Source organism: Loxodonta africana, chromosome 11 (genome assembly GCF_030014295.1).
Source record: "Loxodonta africana isolate mLoxAfr1 chromosome 11, mLoxAfr1.hap2, whole genome shotgun sequence".
Taxonomy (NCBI): Eukaryota; Metazoa; Chordata; class Mammalia; order Proboscidea; family Elephantidae; genus Loxodonta; species Loxodonta africana.
Genome location: NC_087352.1, coordinates 19,183,296 through 19,202,126, shown reverse-complemented (window position 1 = coordinate 19,202,126; position 18,831 = coordinate 19,183,296). Strand labels below are relative to the sequence as shown.

The following is an 18,831-nucleotide window of genomic DNA, read 5'->3' as shown; positions in this document are numbered from 1 at the left end:
TCCAAAATCCATAGGCCAGGTGGATCCATAGGTCAGGTGACAGGAAGAGTACAGAGTCGAGAGAGAGAGAGAGAGAGAGAGAGAGATCTGCCAAAATATCTATAGTTCAAAGGCAGACAACAGTCTAAGAAGCTCTCCTTTCACCTGATTGATTGATTATTTTACATTGCATTACATTACAGAACAGCAACTAGTCCAGCGTTCAGCAAAACCACTGGGAACCATAGCATAGCCAAGTTGACACATAAAATTGACCAGAGTGGCTTAAAACAATTATTTATTTTGCTCACAAATCTGTAATTTGGCAAGGATTCGGCAGAGATAGCTTGTTTCTCTTCCATGCAACATCAGTTGGGGTGGCTGAAATGGCATCTGCAGTGCAATTGATCACTTTTATATGGCTTTTCTCACCATGGTCTTGTAACTCCCACCAAATGAATGGGTGGTACTATGCAAATAAGGTACTTATGGCCCACCCAGGGGATTGGACAGCTTGCTAATAATGCAAATAAGGTGCACGGCACCTTTGTGGGGATGGGGCGATGTAAATAAGGTGTATGGAACTCTAACAAGAGGATTGGTTAGCTTTGCCATCCTGCTAGGCTTAAAATGAGCCGTCCCAGAGGTGGAAAGTTGGGACCTCACTACCACCAAGAAAGAAGAGCTAGGCGTGGAATGCATGCTTTGTACTTGGGATCCCTGTGCTGAGAACCTCCTAGACCCAGGAGACAGAGAGCTGTAACATCACAGATGGCAAGAGTCAACGAGAAACAGTGGCAGCAGAGACGGCAGAACCAGGAGACTGGCAGGGGACAGTGCGGCAGGCTTCCCAGCCCATGGAGCAAGAAGGCTCAGTGCCTTCGGGCAGGAGGCTTGCTGGCAGAGTGGTGTGCCTCCCGGGCACTTGTTGGTGGAGCTAAAGAGCTTTGTTACACTTGCCCGAGCAGGGCAGAGGCCAGGCCAAGGGACCGAGGGCCAGGGAAAGGCCTGCCTGTGGGCGTGGGCAAAAAGCTGTCCTGACCAAAGAACTATATCCTGAGTCGTTCCTGATCCTGAATTGTAACCTGTTAACTTCCCTAATAAACCCCCTAATCCTGAGTATTGTCTGTGAATTCTGTGTGGCCATTGCAAGCAATTGTCGAACCCAGCAGAGAAGTAGAGGGTGCTGTGGGAGGGACAGCTGGTGTCAGGATTGGTAAAAAGGTTGGAGACAGGAGGTATTTCTGACCTCTGCCTCATAGGAATCAGCCTTGGGTTCACGCTGATGGTGTGATTCTCTACCTTGTGAAGTTAGAGGAGGTCAGATGCCTCCACAAAGGCATTTTTACAGGACTAGAGGATCTACTTCTAAGATGGCTCACTAACGTGGCTGGAAAGCTGGTGCTGGCTGTTGGCTGGGATTCTCAGCCAGGGCTGTTGACCAGGAGCCATGATTCCTCTCTGAGGGCTGCTTGGGCTTCCTCACAGCATGGTGGCTGGATTCCAAGAGGGCATGTTCTATGATACAGGAGGTGGAATACCCCAGTCTCTTAAGGCCTAGATCCAGCAACTGGCACAAGGCCACTTCCACTGTACTCTCTTGGTCAAGCAGTCATGGAGCCCACCGAGATTCAAGGGGAAGGGACATAGACCCCACCTCTCAATGGGAAGAATGCCAAAGAATTTACAGCCATCTTTAAGCTACTGCAACCTGCCCCATAGGGTTCTAAAGGGTTAAATTTTGTAGCAGCCCCAGAACCACCCCGACATACAGAAAATGCTCGATATGTATTATTAGCATAATTAAAAAAATGTTTTTTGTTGTTGTTGAAAATATACACAGCAAAAATACACCAATTCAGCAATTTCTACAGGTATAATTCAGGGACATTGATTACCTTCACTCAACCATTCTCACCCCCCTATTCTGAATTGATCCTCCCGCATTAACATAATCTCACTGCCCGCTAGGTTTCCTACCTATCCTTTCAAGTTGCTGTTGTCAATTTGAGATCCCACCCTGGTGGCATAGTGGTTAAAAGGCTCGGCTGCTAACCAAAAGGTCAGCAGTTTGAATCTACTAGCCATTCCTCAGAAACCCTATAGGGCAGCTCTACCCTGTCCTATAGGGTCGCCAGTAGTTGGAATTGACTTAACAGCAGTGGGTTTGGTTTTGGTTTATAGGTAGTTCTTTAAACGTATTACTAGTAGTAGTGTTTTAAGCATAGGGAAAACTGTGTTGGGAGTCAGCTCAGAGGCCTGGGGGCCTAACAGAGGCTCTAACCCCAGAGTTGGGTGGGAGGGAAAACTTTCTGAAGGAGTGAGCAGTCTGATCATCCTGGGTCAAGTCCAGCTCCTCCCTCTCTGGCTGTGCAACCTCCAACAGGCCCCTAGACCTCTCTGAGCCACAGTCCCCTGGTCTGTCAAATGAGAGTAACAACACTCGACTCATAGGGTGTTTCAGAGGTTTCAGCCAGATCCTGCATGGGACGCATTTAGCATGGTTCATGGTGCATGATAACCTGCAATTATTATTATTGTTCTTAATAGGATGAGATCTGAAGGACAGGTGTGGTTAGCCAGGTTGGAGGAGGGAGGGGAGTGAGCAAGAGCATTCCAGGAAGAGGAAACAGCACCATGTGCAAAGGCTGGGAGGTGATAGATGGGGCAGGTGGTAAGTGGTTTGGAGTGAGTAGGAAGAAGTGGATGGAGTAGGTGAGTCTAGGCAAAATAGGGCCTAGAAGTTCTGCTGAGAAATTTGGACTTTCTCCTGAGGGCACTGGGAGCCATGGGAAGGGTGTGAGCAAAAGAGGGGCAAAGTCATCTCTGGTTGTAGAAAGACCCTCAGGGCCATGTGGGGAACTGGAGGGACTGGAGGCCAGAAAGGAGGCTGGGCAAGGGTTCAGGAGGAGAGGACCAGAGAATGGGGACAGAGAAGGGAAGAGGGCAGGGAGATTCAGGGGGCAGGAGGGACAGACCTTGGAGATTGGAGAATGAGGGGGAGGGAGAGAGTGAGGACAGCTGGCCCAATGACTGCAAAGATGGTGGAGCCAACCTGGAGATGGGAAACCCAGGAGGAGGACTGGGTTAGAGGAAAGATGCTGAGCTTAGGGGGACATGGGGCATATGAGGGGCTTGGGAGGACACAGAAATGCAGATCTGGGATGGAGGAAAGATGTCAGACCTTTAGATGGTGACTTGAGACTCGGTTCTGAGGGTGACAGGGAGCCATGGGAGAGTTTAGAGTGGCAGAGGAGCAGGGTCAGACTTGAGTACGTATCAGAAGCTGTAAGGGGGAATAGGAGGCTAGGGAGGAAGAAGCCTGAGCTGAGACCATCAGAGGTGGGGCTCTCTGAAAGGGCACCTCCTTTTTCTCCAGGAAGTCTTCCCAGCTTTGCCCCACCCTACCACATTTCCAGCTGGCACTCAGTTCCCAAGGAGCCCTGGTGATGCAACAGTTAAGCACTCAACTGCTAACCAAGAAGTTGGCAGTTCGAACCCACCTAGTGGCTCCTCAGGAAAAAGACCTGTCAATCTGCTCCTGTAAAGATTACAGTCAAGAAAACCCTATAGGGCAGTTCTACTCTGTTACACGGGCACCCAACAACAACACTCAATTCTCACCCTCTTCCGCCTAGGGGTAGGGAGTGCAAGGGTCAAGCTCGGACTCCCATCTAATGGGGTCAGCTGATGAAGGCGTGTGGGGTGGGGTGGGAGGCTTAGCCACTGGATCAGGGTGGGATATCCTGGCACCTCTCACTGAGTCTGGCTCCCTTCCCCGCCCAGGAAGCTACCTACCCGTCCTGTTGGACTAGTCCTGTCCGAAAGGGACTGGCGCAGGCCCCGGGACTCGTTCCAGTGTCCTAGCGGGTGCAGCCAGCACCATGGACATCTCTCAGGCTCTGCGGCTCTTCCTGCTCCTGGGTGAGTCCCCTGCCCAGCCCCTTCCCCAGCAGCCCCCTTTCCCACAGCCTCCCCCAACAACCTCCCTTCCTCTCCTCTGCAGCATCCAGAGAAGGGGTCCTCACCCTCAGAGCCTCTGCTGGAGCTCAGCAAACCAATTTCTCCTCTGCCTCAGAGAGCTCTTCACAGGGCCTGGATTCCAAAGTTTCCTCCACCAAAGTCACCAGCTGGAAACTTCCAGATCCATCTCCAGGTTCAAAAACCACTGCTGACACCCCTGATTCCAAATGGTTTACTGAGGCCTTGAGTTCAAAAGATATGTCTGGGTCCCTCTGGGCAAATGTTTCTGCTGAGGGCCCACGTTTGAAAGTCCCTGCCGAGACCCTGGATCCCACCTCACGTGAAATCCCTGGATCCAAAGTTGGGTCCGAAGTTTCTGCCAAAGACCCCAAGCCTTCCTTCCCTGTTAAGACCCCAGCTTCCAATATTTCTGCTCAAGGCCCAGATATGAAAGTCGGTTCAAAACTCTCCCCCGAGGATCTTGAATCCTCTGCCCAGAGCCGGGAATCTGGAGTTTCTGCAGAAGACCACCCAGCCTCAAGCTTCCCCCAGCAGGTACGGGGACACCTAGCGGTGCTGGTGGGTGCTACCATCCAGCTTCCCCTGGCTCCAGCCCCTAACCCCAGGCCCCCTGCACCTCTGGTGGTCTGGCGCCGGGGCTCCACGGTGCTGGTAACCGGAGGCCTGGGGCCAGGAGCTCCGCTGATCAGCCTGGACCCTGCTCACCGACGCCGCCTGAGATTTGACCAGGCCACAGGGGGTCTGGAAGTCTCCTCTGCCCAGCTGGACGATGCCGGGGTCTACACAGCCGAGGTCATACGCGCCGGGGTCTCCCGGCAGATTCGGGAGTTCACAGTGGGCGTGTATGGTAAGTGGGCGCTGAGGTCTGCTCTGCTCTGGGAGACCTTTGGGCAATTCACTGTGCTGTTCTGAGGACGTTTGCATAAAGTCCAAACCGATTGCCTTCCAGTCGATTCCGACTCATAATGACCTGATAGGACAGAGTAGAACTGCCTCATAGGGTTTCCAAGGCTGTAATCTTTACGGGAGCAGACTGCCACATATTCTTCCCACGAAGCTGCTGGTGGGTTCAAACTGTCAACCTTTCAGTTAGCAGCCAAGTACTTTAACCACGGTGCCACCAGGGCTCCCTAAGGCCCCTGAGGAAGGGTGAAAAGGGGATGGTGGGCAAGACATGGGTGCTTGAGGGAAGTTGGGCTTGGGGTCAAGACTCCTGTTAGGGGAGAAGGGACCCGGAGGCCTCAGACTCATGACATCGGTTTTGGGGGCCTGGAGTCCTGGGTCTAAGGGACAAGGGGGCTAGGGGCCGGACTCACGGGCCAGGTCCTGAGCTTGTTCCTCCTCTTCCAGAGCCCCTGCCCCAGCTGTCGGTGCAGCCCCAGGCCCCAGAGACAGAGGAGGGGGCGGCCGAGCTCCGGCTGCGCTGTGTGGGGTGGAGGCCGGGGCGCGGGGAGCTGAGCTGGAGCCGGAACGCAAGGGCCCTCGAGGCGGCGGACCGCGAGGGAGCAGAGCCGCCCCGGATCCGCGCGGAGGGCGACCAGCTGGTCATCGAGCGCCCAGTGCGCAGCGACCATGCCCGGTACACTTGCAGCGTCCGCAGCCCCTTCGGCCACACGGAGGCCGCAGCCAATGTCAGCGTCTTCTGTGAGTGGAGCACCACCTTCGGCTGGGGACAAGGGGGCTGAGGGCTCAGTCTCCGGGGGTCCTGGAGGAGTCCCGAGTGACCCTGCCTCCTCCACCCAGACGGTCCAGACCCGCCGGCCATCACTGTGTCCTCGGACCGCGACGCCTCCCCGGCCCTGTACGTCACCGCAGGCAGCAACGTGACCCTGAGATGCAGCGCCGCCTCGCGGCCGCCCGCCGACATCGCCTGGAGCCTGGCCGACCCGGCCGAGGCCGCTGTGCCAGCCGGCCCGCGCCTCCTGCTGCCCAAGGTCGGGCCGGGCCACGCCGGCGCCTACGCCTGCCTCGCTGCAAACCCGCGCACCGGCCAACGCCGCCGCTCTCTGCTCAACCTCACCGTGGCAGGTGAGCGCGGCCGGGGAGGGGCCAAGCCGGAAGGGCGGGCATCTGGGGAGGGGACGGGGCCAGCAACGGGCCGGGCTACCTGGGGAGGGGGCAGCACAAAGCAGGAGGGAAGGGTGCCAGGGTGAGAGGGCGGGGCCAGCGGGAAAAAGCGGGGCTAACAAGGAGTGGAAACCTGAGGAGGAGCCACCTGAGAGGGAGCAGAGCCAGCAAGGGACGGGGCTTTCAGGGGAGGGGGATACCTGGGGAGGGGAGGGACGAGGCGGGAGGGGAGGGTACCAGGAGAAAGGGCGAGACCAATGAGGGATACCCGGAAAAGGCAAAAGCAAGAGAGAGTGGTGGTGGGTGCCCGGGAGAGAGGTCGGGGCCAATGGGGAATACCTGAAAGAGGGCGGGGTCAGCAAAGCGAGGGACCAGAAAGGGTGCAGGGGTACCCGGAGAGGGGTGGAACGAAGCCGGAGGGAAGGGCGACCGGGAGAGAGGGCGGGACCAACCAGAGGGAGGTGATGTCTCGGAGAGAGAGCCAATACAGCAGGGCGGGGCGGGGATGCCAGACGGAGGGGCGAGGTCATTGAGGACAGATGCAGATTCCCTGAAGGGGCGAGGATGCCCAGGAGAGCAACGGGACCTAGACGCACGATGGGGCAAGGGTGGCTAGGAGGGGGAGCGGGGTCAGCAAAGCGGGCAGAGAGACCCAGGCTCACAAGACCGGGCAAGACCAGCAAGGAGGGCGGGATACCTGGGGAGAGGGGAACAAAACAGGAGGGGAGGGCATACCCGGGGGAGGGGCGGGGGCAGCAAGGAGCAGGGGAGATTCTCTGAAGGGGGTGTATGCCCAGGGTAAGAGGCAGAGTCAACAGGGGTAGGGATACCCTGGAGAGGGGGCGGGTCTAGCACTGAATGGGAGGAGATTCCTGGGCAAGAAGCAATGTCACCAAGTAATCTGCAGAGTTGAATCACAAAGAATGGAAGTCAGAAAGGGAAGGAACTAAGTTGCCTAGGCCAGTAAGTGGAATCAGCAAAAGAAGTTACTGGGAAAGTGGGCAGAGACACAAGAAAAGGGGCGGGGTCATCCTAGAAAGAGGGCGAGACCCGCAGGGGCGGACATGTCTGGGAAAGAGGAGACATCAGCAAAGAAAGGCTACCTGTGGCATAATCAAGGAGGGGGTGGAGTAACCTGGTAAAAGGGATGGAGCCAGAAAGGAAAGGGCTGGGCTGTATTTGGAAGGAAAAGAATCACGGTGCCAAGATGCAGTGCGTAGGTTTCTTTCCTAGAGGCAGTCAGGGTGGCTGCTGGACGCCCCCTTAGGGGTGGAGTTACTGGGCAAAGGAGGTGGGTTCAGCAAGAGAATGTAGCAGGGTCAATGCCTAGAGGGACGGGGCTAGATGAGAAGGGGTGGACTCAATGCACCAAGAGGCGGGGCTAGAAGAGAAAGAGGGGAGAGGCTGTATCCTTTGTCCCTGTCTCTCCCTTCCTCAGATCTACCCCCTGGGTCACCACAGTGCTCAGTCGAAGGAGGACCCGGGGACCGCAGCCTCCGCTTCCGCTGCTCTTGGCCTGGCGGGGTCCCCGCCGCCTCTCTGCAGTTTCAGGGTCTCCCCGAAGGCGTCCGCGCCGGACCGGTGCCCTCTACACTCTTAGCATCAGTTCCTGCCCACCCACGGCTCAGCGGCGTCACTGTTACCTGCGTTGCTCATCACCTGGTGGCCACACGTGCCTGCACCATCACCCCGGGTGAGAAGGGGAGGGGCTTTCTTCTGGTTCCCGAGGAGGGAAGGGATTTTTCCTTTAATCCTTTAAACCTTCATGAAGGGTTCAAAACAAAACAAAACAAAACACCAAATCCCTTGCCCTTCCAGTCGATTCCGACTCATAATAACCCTATAGGATGAGTAGAACTGCGCCATAGTGTTTCCAAGGCTGTAAATCTTTAAGGGAGCAGACTGCCACATCTTCTTCGGTGGAGCAGCTGGTGGGTTCCAACCGCTGACCTTTCAGTTAGCAGCCAAGCGCTTAACTACTGCACCAAAAGGGCTCTCCAAAAAGATTACAGTCTTGAAAATCTTATGGGACAGTTCTACTCTGTCCAATAGGGCTGCAATGAGTCAGAATCAACTTAATGGCAACGGGCTTTGGTTAGTTAAAGGATTTCCTAGGCTGTAATCTTTTCGGCCCCCACGCGTCTGTCAGTTTGTCCTACTGTGGGGGCTTGCATGTTGCTGTGATGCTGGAAGCTATGCCACTGGTATTCAAATACCAGCTGGGTCACCCATGGAGGACAGGTTTCAGCTGAGCTTCCAGACTAAGACAGAGTAGGAAGAACCTGGCAGTCTACCTCTGAAAAGATTTAGCCAGTGAAAACCTTATGAATAACAGCAGAGCACTGCTTGATATACTGCCAGAAGATGAGCCTCTCAGGTTGGAAGGCATTCAAGAGGTGGCTGGGGAAGAACTGCCTTCTCTAAGTAGAGTCAACCTTACTGACGTGGATGGAGTCAAGCTTTTGGGACCTTTGTTTGCTGATATGGCATGACTCAAAATGAGAAGAAACAGCAGCAAACACCCATTAATAATTGGAACCTGGAATGTATGAAATATGAATCTAAGAAAATTGGAAGTCATCAAAAATGAAATGGAATGCATAAACATTGGTATCCTAGGCATTGGTGAGCTGAAATGGACTGGTATTGGCCATTTTGAATTGGACAATCATATGGTCTACTATGCCAGAAATGACAACTTGAAGAGGAATGGCATTGCATTCATCGTCAAAAAGAATGTTTCAAGATCTATCCTGAAGTACAACGCTGTCAGTGATAATAGGCATAGGCCTACAAGGAAGACCAGTTAATGCAGCTATTATTCAAATTTATGCACCAACCACTAAGGCCAAAGATGAAGAAATGGAAGATTTTTACCAACTTCTGCAGTCTCAAATTGATTGAACATGCAATCAAGATGCATTGATAATTACTGGAGATTGGAATTGAAAAGTTGGAAACAAAGGAGAAGGATCAGTAGCTGGAAAATATGGCCTTGGTGATAGAAATGATGCCAGAGATCGCATAATATCAAATCAACTACACGTGTGGGAAGAGATGATGGAAAAGCTCAATATCATCAGTCAGAACAAGGCCAGGGGCCGACTGCAGAACAGACGATCAATTGCTCATATGAAACTGAAGAAAATTAGAACAAGTCGACTAGAGCCAAAGTATACCCTTGAGTATATCCCACCTGAATTTAGAGACCATCTCAAAAATAGATTTGACACATTGAACGCTAATGACTGAAGACCAGACGAGTTGTGGAATGACATCAAGGACATCATACAGGAAGAAAGGAAGAGGTCACTAAAAAGACAGGAAAGAAAGAACAGACGAAAGTGAATATGAGAAGAAACTGTGAAACTTGCTCTTGAAGGTCGAGTAGCTAAAGCGAAAGGAAGAAATGAAGAAGTGAAAGAGTTGAACAGAAGATTTCAAAGGGCGGCTCGAGAAGACAAAGTAAAGAATTATAATGAAATGTGCAAAGACCTGGAGATGGAAAAACAAAAGGGAAGAAGATGCTCTGTATTTCTCAAGCTGAAAAAATTGAAAAAATTCAACCTTCAAGTTGCAATGTTGAAGGATTCCATGGGGAAGATATTAAATGACTCAGGAAGCACCAAAAGAAGATGGAAAGAATACGCAGAGTCACTGTACCAAAAAGAACTGGTCCAAAAGAAGATAGTAGGAATACACAGAGTCACTATACCAAAAAGAATTGGCTGACGTTCAACCATTTCAGGAGGTACCATATGAGCAGGAACCAATGGTACTGAAGGAAGAAGTCCAAGCTGCACTGAAGACATTAGCAAAAAACAAAGTTCCAGGAATTGATGGAATACCAACTGAAGTGTTTCAACAAACGGATGCAGTGCTGGAAGTACTCATCTATGCCAAATTTGGAAGACAGCTACCTGGCCAACCAACTGGAAGAGATCTATATTTATGTCTATTCCCAAGAAAGGTGATCCTACTGAATGAGGAAATTATCGAACAATATCATTAATATCACACGCAAGTAAAATTTCGCCAATGATCACTCAAAAGTAGCTGCAGCAGTATATCGACAGGGAACCGCCAGAAGTTCAAGCCGGATTCCGAAGAGGATGTGGAACCAGCAATATCATTGCTGATGTCACATGGATCCTGGCTGAAAGCAGAGAATACCAGAAAAATGTTTACCTTTGTTTTATTGACTATGCAAAGGCATTCGACTGTGTGGCTCATGACAAATTATGCATAACATTGCGAAGAATGGGAATTCCAGAACACTTGATTGTGTTCATGAGGGACCTGTACATAGATCAAGTGGCAGTTGTTCAGACAGAACAAGGGGATACTGAGTGGTTTAAAGTCAGGAAAAGTGTGTGTGAGGGTTGTATCCTTTCACCATACCTATTCAATCTGAATGCTGAGCAAATAATCAGAGAAGCTGGACTATATGAAGAAGAATGGGCCATCAGGATTGGAGGAAGACTTATTAACAACCTGCGTTATGCAGATGACACAACCTTGCTTGCTGAAAGTGAAGAGGACTTGAAGCACTTACTGATGAAGATCAAAGACCACACCCTTCAGTATGGATTACACCTCAACATAAAGAAAACAAAAATCCTCACTACTGGACCAATAAGCAGCATCATCATAAATGGAGAAAAGATTGACATTGACAAGGATTTAATTTTACTTGGATCCACAATCAATAGCCATGGAAGCAGCAGTCAAGAAATCAAAAGATGCATTGCATTGGGCAAATCGGCTGCAAAAGACCTCTTAAAAGTGTTGAAAAGCAAAAATGTCACCTTGAAGACTAAGGTGTCCCTGACCCAAGCCATGGTGTTTTCAATCACCTCCTATGCATGGGAAAGCTGAATGATGAATAAGGAAGACTGAAGAATTGATACCTTTGAATTGCGATGTTGGTGAAGAATATTAAATATACCATGAATTGCCAGAAGAATGAACAAATCTGTCTTGGAAGAAGTACAACCAGAATGTTCCTTAGAAGCAAGGATGCTGAGACTGTCTCATATACTTTGTATGTGTTGTCAGGAGGGACCAGTTGCTGGAGAAAGACATCATGCAGGGTAAAATGGAGGGTTAGTGAAAAAGAGGAAGATCCTCAATAAGACGAATTGACACAGTGGCTGCAACAATGGGCTTAAACATAACTACTGTGAGGATGGTGCTGGACAGGGCAGTGTTTCTGTTGTACACAGGGTCATTATGAGTCGGAACCGACTCGATGGAACCTAACAACAACAACAACAATCTTTACGGAGGCAGATTGCCAGGTCTTTCTCCCCCGGAGCTGCTGGGTGGGTTTGAACTGCCAGTGTTAGCAGCCAAGTGTTTAACTATCTGCATCACTGGGGCTCCTTTAAATCCAGGGTAAGGGCTTGACTTGCTTACTGATATTTTCCCACCTTCAGAGGCCCCCCGAGAGGTGCTGCTGCATCCGAAGGTGGAAGAGACACGGTCAGGGGAGGCAGAGGTGGTGCTGGAGGCCTCTGGCTGTCACCCACCTTCGCGAGCATCCTGGGCCCGGGAAGGGCGGCCCCTGGCTCTCGGTGGCAGAGGTCGCCTGCGGCTAAGCCAAGATGGACGAAGGCTCCTCATTGGCAACTTCAGCCTGGATTGGGACCTAGGAAATTACTCTGTGTTGTGCAGTGGGGCACTGGGTGCTGGTGGTGACCAGATCACCCTCATTGGTGAGCCCCATTCTTTCCCAGACCCAGGAGTCCAGGCTCCAGCCCTTCTTCCCTCAAACCCCCCACCCTGAGTTCAGGCCACCAGTCCCCTCATCCTGCAGATCCAGGAGTCCAGGGCCACAACCCCTCCTCCCTCAGACCCAGGAGTTGGGGGCTGCAGCCCCTTCTCCCTCAGACCCAGGAGGTCAGGTGTCCAGTCCTTTCCTCTCTCAGACCCAGGAGTTCAGGCCCCAGCCTCCTCCTCCCTCTACACCCAGTAGTCCAGGCCCCCAGCCCCTTCTTTCCTCAGACTCGGGAGTTTAAGCCTCCAGTCCCTTTCCCCCTGCCGCTCAAGGACACAGGAGTCCAGCCCCCAGCCCTTTTCTTCTTCTAGGGCCTTCCATCTCCTCATGGAGGCTGCAGAAAGCCCAAGATGGGGCTGTGCTGACCTGGGACATGGAGCGCGGGGCACTGATCAGTGGCTTTGAGGTCCAGGCTCGGCCACAGGGGTCTGACCTGGGAAGAGCCACCACCTACAAGGACTGGGTGTCCCTGCTCATCCTGGGACCTCAGGAGCGGTCCGCTGTGATGCCCCTCCCCCCTCGGAGCCCTGGGACCTGGGCCTTGCGCATCCTGCCCACCCTGGGGGGCCGGCCGGGGACCCCTTCACAAAGTCGGGTCTACAAGACTGGTGAGTTGGCGCTGTGGGTGATTCTCCTTGGCTTCCTCCTGGCTCTCCAGCAAGTGTTTCTTGGTCTGTTTCGTTGGTTCCTCTTCTCCACAACCTCTAAACACTGGAATGTCTCAGGGCTTGGTCCTCAGACCTCTTCTTTTTTTTTTTTTTTTATTGTACTTTAGATGAAGGTTTACAGAGCAAACTAGCTTCTCATTAAACAATTAATACACCTATTGTTTTATGACATTGGTTGCCAACCCCATGACATGTTAACACTCTTCCTTCTTGACCTTAGGTTCCCCATTACCAGCTTTCCTGTCCGCTCTTGCCTTCTAGTCCTTGCCCCTGGCTGGCGTGCCCCTTTAGTCTCGTTTTGTTTTATGTGCCTGTTTAATCTTTGGCTGAAGAGTGAGCCTCAGGAGTGACTTCATTACAGAGCTAAAAGGTTACCCGAGGGCTGTACTCTCAGGGTTTCTTCAGTCTCTGTCAGACCAGGAAGTGTGGTCTTTTTCTTTTCAACTAGAATTTTGTTCTACGTTTTTTTCCAGCTCTGTCTGGGACCCTCTATTGTGATCCCTGTCTGCACAGTTGGTAGCCAGGCACCATCCAGTTGTGCTGGACTCAGTCTGGTGGAGGCTGTGGTAGTTGTGGTCCGTTAGTTCTTTGAACTCTTTCCCTTGTGTCTTTGGTTTTCTTTATTCTCCCTTGCTACCAATGGGGCGAGACCACTGAAGTATCTTAGATGGCTGCTCACAAGCTTTTAAGACCCCAGACTCTACTCACCAAAGTAGAATGTAGAATATTTTCTTTATAAACTGTTGTCATTGTTGTTAGGTGCCGTCGAGTCGGTTCCTACTCATAGCGACCCTATGCACAACAGTATGAAACGCTGCCTGGTTCTGCACCATCCTCACAATTGTTGCTATGCTTGAACCCATTATTGCAGCCACTGTGTTAATCCATCTTGTTGAGGGTCTTTCTCTTTTCCTCTAACCATCTAGTTTACCAAGCATGATGTCCTTTTCCAGGGACTGATCCCTCCTGATAACATGTCCAAAGTATATGAGACGTAGTCTCACCATTCTTGATTCTAAGGAGCATTCTGGTTGTAATTCTCCCAAGACAGATTTGTTCATTCTTTTGGCAGTTCATAGTATATTCAATATTCTTCTCCAACACCATAATTCCAAGGAGTCAATCCTTCTTCGGTCCTCCTTATTCATCGTGCAGCTTTCCCATGCATAAGAGGCGATTGAAAACACCATGGCTTGGGTCAGGCGCACCTTAGTCTTCAAGGTGACATCTTTGCTCTTCAACACTTTAAGAAGTCCTTTGCAGCAGATTTGCCCAACGCAATGTGTCTTTTGATTTCTTGACTGCTGCTTTCATGGCTGTTGATTGTGGATCCAAGTGAAATGAAATCCTTGACAACTTCAACCTTTCCTCCGTTTATGATGATGTTGCTCATTGGTCCAGTTGTGAGGATTTTTGTTTTCTTTATGTTGAGGTGCAGTCCAACTTTATGTCAGTTGAGCTAACTGGTCCCCAACACCATGTCAGACCGCTTTTCTGTCTGTATTTCTCTTCAGTGTGATCTTGTCAGCTCTCGCGGCTTTGTTGTTGTTAGTTGCTGTCGAGTCGGCTCTGATTGATGGCAACCCCACGTGTACAGAATAGAACTGCTCCATAGTTTTCAAGGCTGTGACCTTTCGGAAGCACATCGCCAGGCCTGTCTTCCAAGGTGCCACTGGGTGGGTTCGAACCACCAACCTTTCAGCTAGTAGTTGAGAGCTTAACTGTTTGCGCCACGCAGGGACTCTGTCATGGCTTTAAACATCATTATTATGCAAATAACTCCTGTCTTAGTTATCTAGTGCTGCTATAACAGAAAGACCACAAGTGGGTGACTTTAAAAAATAGAAATTTATTTTCTTACAGTTCAGGAGGCTACAAGATGAAATTCAGGGCACTGGCTCTAGGGGAAGGCTCTTTTTCTGTCTGGGAAAAGATCTGTTCTCTTTCAGCTTCTGTTTCTTCCCTGATGACCGACTCGTGACATCTGTCTTCCCTCATTTGTGCTCGCTTCTGTAGCTAATCTGCTCTTTTTATATCTCAAAAGTGATTAGGTTTAAGACACCTCTACACTGATGCGGTCTCATCAACATAACAGAGAAAACCCTATTCCCAAATGGGATTACATCCATAGGTATAGGGGTTAGGATTTATAACATGTATTTTGGGGGGACACAATTTAAGCCACAACACTCAGGGACTTTTCCTCACCATCCTTTCCGTATGTTACCTCCCCTCACATATCAAAGCACATTTTTTCCTTCTTACTGCAATCTGTAATTATGTAATTTATTTGTTCATTTACTTGACTTCCCTCCAAGAATTGATCTCCAGAGGGTAGATACCTTGCCTGTTTTGTCCACCATTGGATCCCCAGTACCTAGCAGAGTGCCAGGCACCTGGGGTCCCAGATTCCAGGGTCTGAAGCAAAGAGGGGCAGGAGGTCTGGACCCCTGGGTCCCTGAGGGGCGCGGGAATTACGGGCTTAGAAAACTTGGGTGCAGCCATGGCTCCTTTTCTCTCTTTTCTTTGTCTCTTCTAGGTTCCACCCTGAGCCCTGGGGCCATCGCTGGCATTGTCCTGGGCTCCCTACTGGGCCTGGGGCTCCTGGCAGCGCTTCTTGTCCTGTGCATCTGCTGTCTGTGCCGCTTTCGGGGTGAGTGAGGGACCTGCTGAAGAGGCAGCCTCTACCAGACCACCTGGGAGGGTCACTGAGAAGAGGCCCATCAGAGACCTGGCTGAACCAATCAGTGCAGGCATAGGTCATCTGTTCCACCAACTTCATCTCCATATCAGCCAATCGGAGTCAGGCTCCGTCTCTCAGTCCAGCTTTCCTTGCCATTGGCTGGGGCCCATGGGGGCGTGTTTTAGCATCCAATCATGGATTCCCATTTCTCTTCCTTGTCTTTCTCAGGAAAGACTCCTAAGAAGAAGAAGCTCCCTACCTTGACCCCTGTGGTCATTCTACCAGAGAAGACAATGCAGAATGTGACCCCAGTGCAGACTCCACAGCCTGTGGCCCTCAAAGTTCCCCTGGAGGATCCTAGTCCAGCCAGGACCCACCAAGTGAGTGTGGGTGCCCCAATTTCTTCCCTGAACAGGGATTTTTTTTTTTTTTAAGTCAGGGAAATGAAATGCTCTGAATTCATTCTCCAGTTTTACTTTATGGTTTACGAAGTTGGTGAAACTTTACCCTTTCTACCTACCTACCTACTTTTCTCATTTCCTTCCTTCCTTCCTCCTTTCTTTCCTCTCTCCCCTTTTCCTTCCTTCCTTCCTCTTTCCTTCCCTTCCTCCCTCCCTCACTCCCTCCTTCCCTTTCATTCTCCGTCCTCCCCTCATTCTTCTCCCCTCCCTTCATTTTTGTTTCTAATATAAAAGTTGGACAGGGCTTCCCATCCAACTTTTATATATTAAAAAAAAAGAGTGAATTACAGTTTTCCCCCAAAGAAGGATGGAATTGAACCCTCCCCCCATAAAAATTGGACAAGACTTTCATTCCACTTTCCCCGTAAAAGTTGGGTTGTTGAATGTCTTATCTCCCCCATGAGTGACCAGCCATTTATTTTCACCTTCCAAATGGAGAGAGCCCAGCTAATTTCTGAATGGTGAGCACTGGAGCAAGAAAAGGTTAGGGGAGCCGTGTCACATCCAGGGTGACTCCTGAGTTCCTCCCTTCTCTCTCTTCCAGGCCTCAGGCCCCAGTACAGTCATCTCTCCTCGTGGTTACCCCAGGACTGTGCGGGCAGCCACACAGGTGTGAGCAGGGACAGTGACCTGCACAGCACAGAACATTTTGGGGCAGGACTTCCTGTTTCACTCCCAGCAGTAGGCAGGGCCTTCCTGGCCTGCCATAATGGAAGGTTGTACCCCCCAAATGGGACCTCCTGTCTCCTTGTCTCACCACAGAAGAAGACTCCATTTGTATTTGTGCAACCAAGGGGATGTGACTGCTGGGCTGGGAGAGACTCCTGCTAACAGGGTGGTTTGCACAGCCTCAAAGCAGGCAGGTAGCTCTGGCGCTACAGAAGAAAGACAAGACTTGCTGCATTTCTTAGCGTTGGTGATGAAGCCCAGCCATGTTCTCTGAAAAGTTCTCCCTACACTCACTTTTCCCTCCTTTAGGCCATGCTTCATCCAGCTCCCAGAGCCTTCATCTTAAAACAGATCAAATTCTGTCCCTCCTCTCTTTAAACCCTTCCGTGGTTGCCCATTGTCCATCAGATATTATCCAAACTCCTCACCACGACCTTTCTCTGCCATGGGGCTTGGCCTCTATCAGCCTCTCTGATCCTCCTCTCAGTACTTCCGCCCCTGCTACTCTAGTGTGCGTATGTGTTGGTTGCCATCGAGTCGACTCCAACTCATGGCCACCCCATGTATTACCCAGTAGAACTGCTCCATAGTGTTTTCTTGTCTATAATCTTAACAAAAGCAGATCGCCAGGGCTTTTCTTCCATGGTACTGCTGGATGGGCTCAAACTGCCAACCTTTAGGTTAGTAGTTGAGTGAAAACCATTTGCACCACACAGAAGTTCTGTCCCCAGCCTCTAAATATTGGTCCCAGGGAGTGTCCTCAGACTGTTTACCTACCTGCATTTTTCTTCAATGTGATCTTGTCCACTCTCATGGCTTTAAATACTAACATACACATAACTCCCAAATGTCTTATCCCCACCTGACCTTTCCCCAGAACTCCAGACTTGAAAAGCCAACTCCCTACTTGACACCTTCACTTAGATGTCCAGATGGCATCTCAGACTTAATGTGTTCAAAATGGACCCTTTGATGTTTTTGTTCTGTGAATGTGTGACATTTTATCTTGCCTCGTTGCCAAGTTTTCTAGGGATCCTGGGCCTGGGAGAAGAGAAAGGGTCTTGGAAGGCAGCTTGAGAGGATGAGACCCCATGTGCGGCTCTTCTGGGCCACCTGTCTCTACGTTAGTCTCAGAGAGTCTCTTTTGCACCTGCTACTCTAGAGGACAGAGTCCTTGAGCGGTGCAAATGGTTAACATACTTGGCTGCTAACCAAAAGGTTGGCAGTTCATGTCCACCCAGACACTTGGAAGAAAGGCCTGGCGATCTACTTCTGAAAAATCAGTTATTGAAAACCCTATGGGGCACTTTTGTCCCTGAAATTCACTCCACCTGGAACACTTCTCTTTGCCTTGTGTCATTCACTTCTCAAGTCTAAAGGTAACCATTGCCATCTCAGAAGACCCTTCCCTAACTCCCCCCTTGGTCATGTGTTGGGTCGCTGAATCCCTAAGCCCCCCACTCCTCATGCGTTCCTCTGACTCTGTCTCTAAACTGAGAGTTACTTGAAGGCAAGGCCCGTGTTATTACCCTCAACACTTTACACAGAGCATGACGTGTAGCAGGCGATTGATAAATATTTGTTGACTGACCAAATGATGTGGTGCCAGTGAATGATTGCACTAGCGTGATGTCTTTTTTTTTTTTTCCTCAGCTGGGTTTCTCATTGTGAATTTAGAGAGTGTGTCAATGAGGATGCTTTTAGCTGCAAGTAACAAAATACATGGTAGCAAGAAGGATGGAGGTGAGTGGTTTCAGGAAGGTTCTGCAACTCAGTGACCCCATCAAGGACCTGGGCCCTTTGCATCCTTCTGCTCTGTCACCCTCAGTGGGTTGGCATGTTGTCTTTAGACTTGTTGCATCATGGCAGTGGCAAGATGGCTGCTGTAGCATCAGACATCACATCATCCTTCCACTGTATCATAAGATAAAAGGAAGGGAGCAGGGCTGCCTTCCCACCTCTCTCTTTATCTCTCCTCATCTGTTTTTGTCTTTCTCCCTGTGTGTTTTTGTCTCTGTCTGTCTTCCATATTTCTGCCCGTCCCTGGCTTTCTCTTTCTATGTCTCTCTTTGTCGTCATCTCTCTCTCCAACTCTATCTTCCTCTTTCTCCTTTCTCTCTCTCATCTGTCTTTGTCTCTTTCTGTGTGTCTCTGTACCTCTCTCTCCCTGTCTGTCTCATCCTGATTTTCTGTGTCTCTCCTCATCTCTCTCCCTGTCCCCTTCCCTCAGGAGAAAAACTTTCCTGGGAGCCTACTAGCAAACTCCCCTTTATGTTTCATTGGCCGAAACTGGACACATAGCTGCAAGGCAGGCTGAAAAACCAAGTATCTCAGTTTGTATCATGGGAGGTGAGTTGACCAGCTAAGAAGAAAGAGGAAGCAAATCACTAAAGTGTAGGCAAGCAGTGTCTGCCTCCAGGAAGGAAGGGATGTGAGAGGGATTCTGCTTAAAGTTTGTGGTGGATGCGGGCCTTGGAAATAGAGTCCCTACATCTTTTTGGAAAGGGGAGGGTTCAGGTGCTGAATGTTTGAACTCTGTAT

The 18,831-nt window shown here is 50.6% G+C and overlaps 1 protein-coding gene across 1 annotated transcript; it reads left to right on the top strand.

Annotated features, from left to right (window-relative positions):
• Positions 1-750: 750 nt before the first annotated feature.
• On the top strand, positions 751-17,875 carry VSIG10L (V-set and immunoglobulin domain containing 10 like). The gene is made up of 10 exons (XM_064293168.1): positions 751-815; positions 3,921-4,810; positions 5,314-5,607; positions 5,707-5,991; positions 7,469-7,723; positions 11,469-11,747; positions 12,121-12,417; positions 15,017-15,130; positions 15,389-15,540; positions 16,166-17,875. Exons 1-10 carry the CDS (start codon positions 751-753, stop codon positions 16,235-16,237), a joined length of 2,703 nt encoding a protein of 900 aa, XP_064149238.1. The 3' UTR covers positions 16,238-17,875.
• The last annotated feature ends 956 nt before the right edge of the window (positions 17,876-18,831 follow it).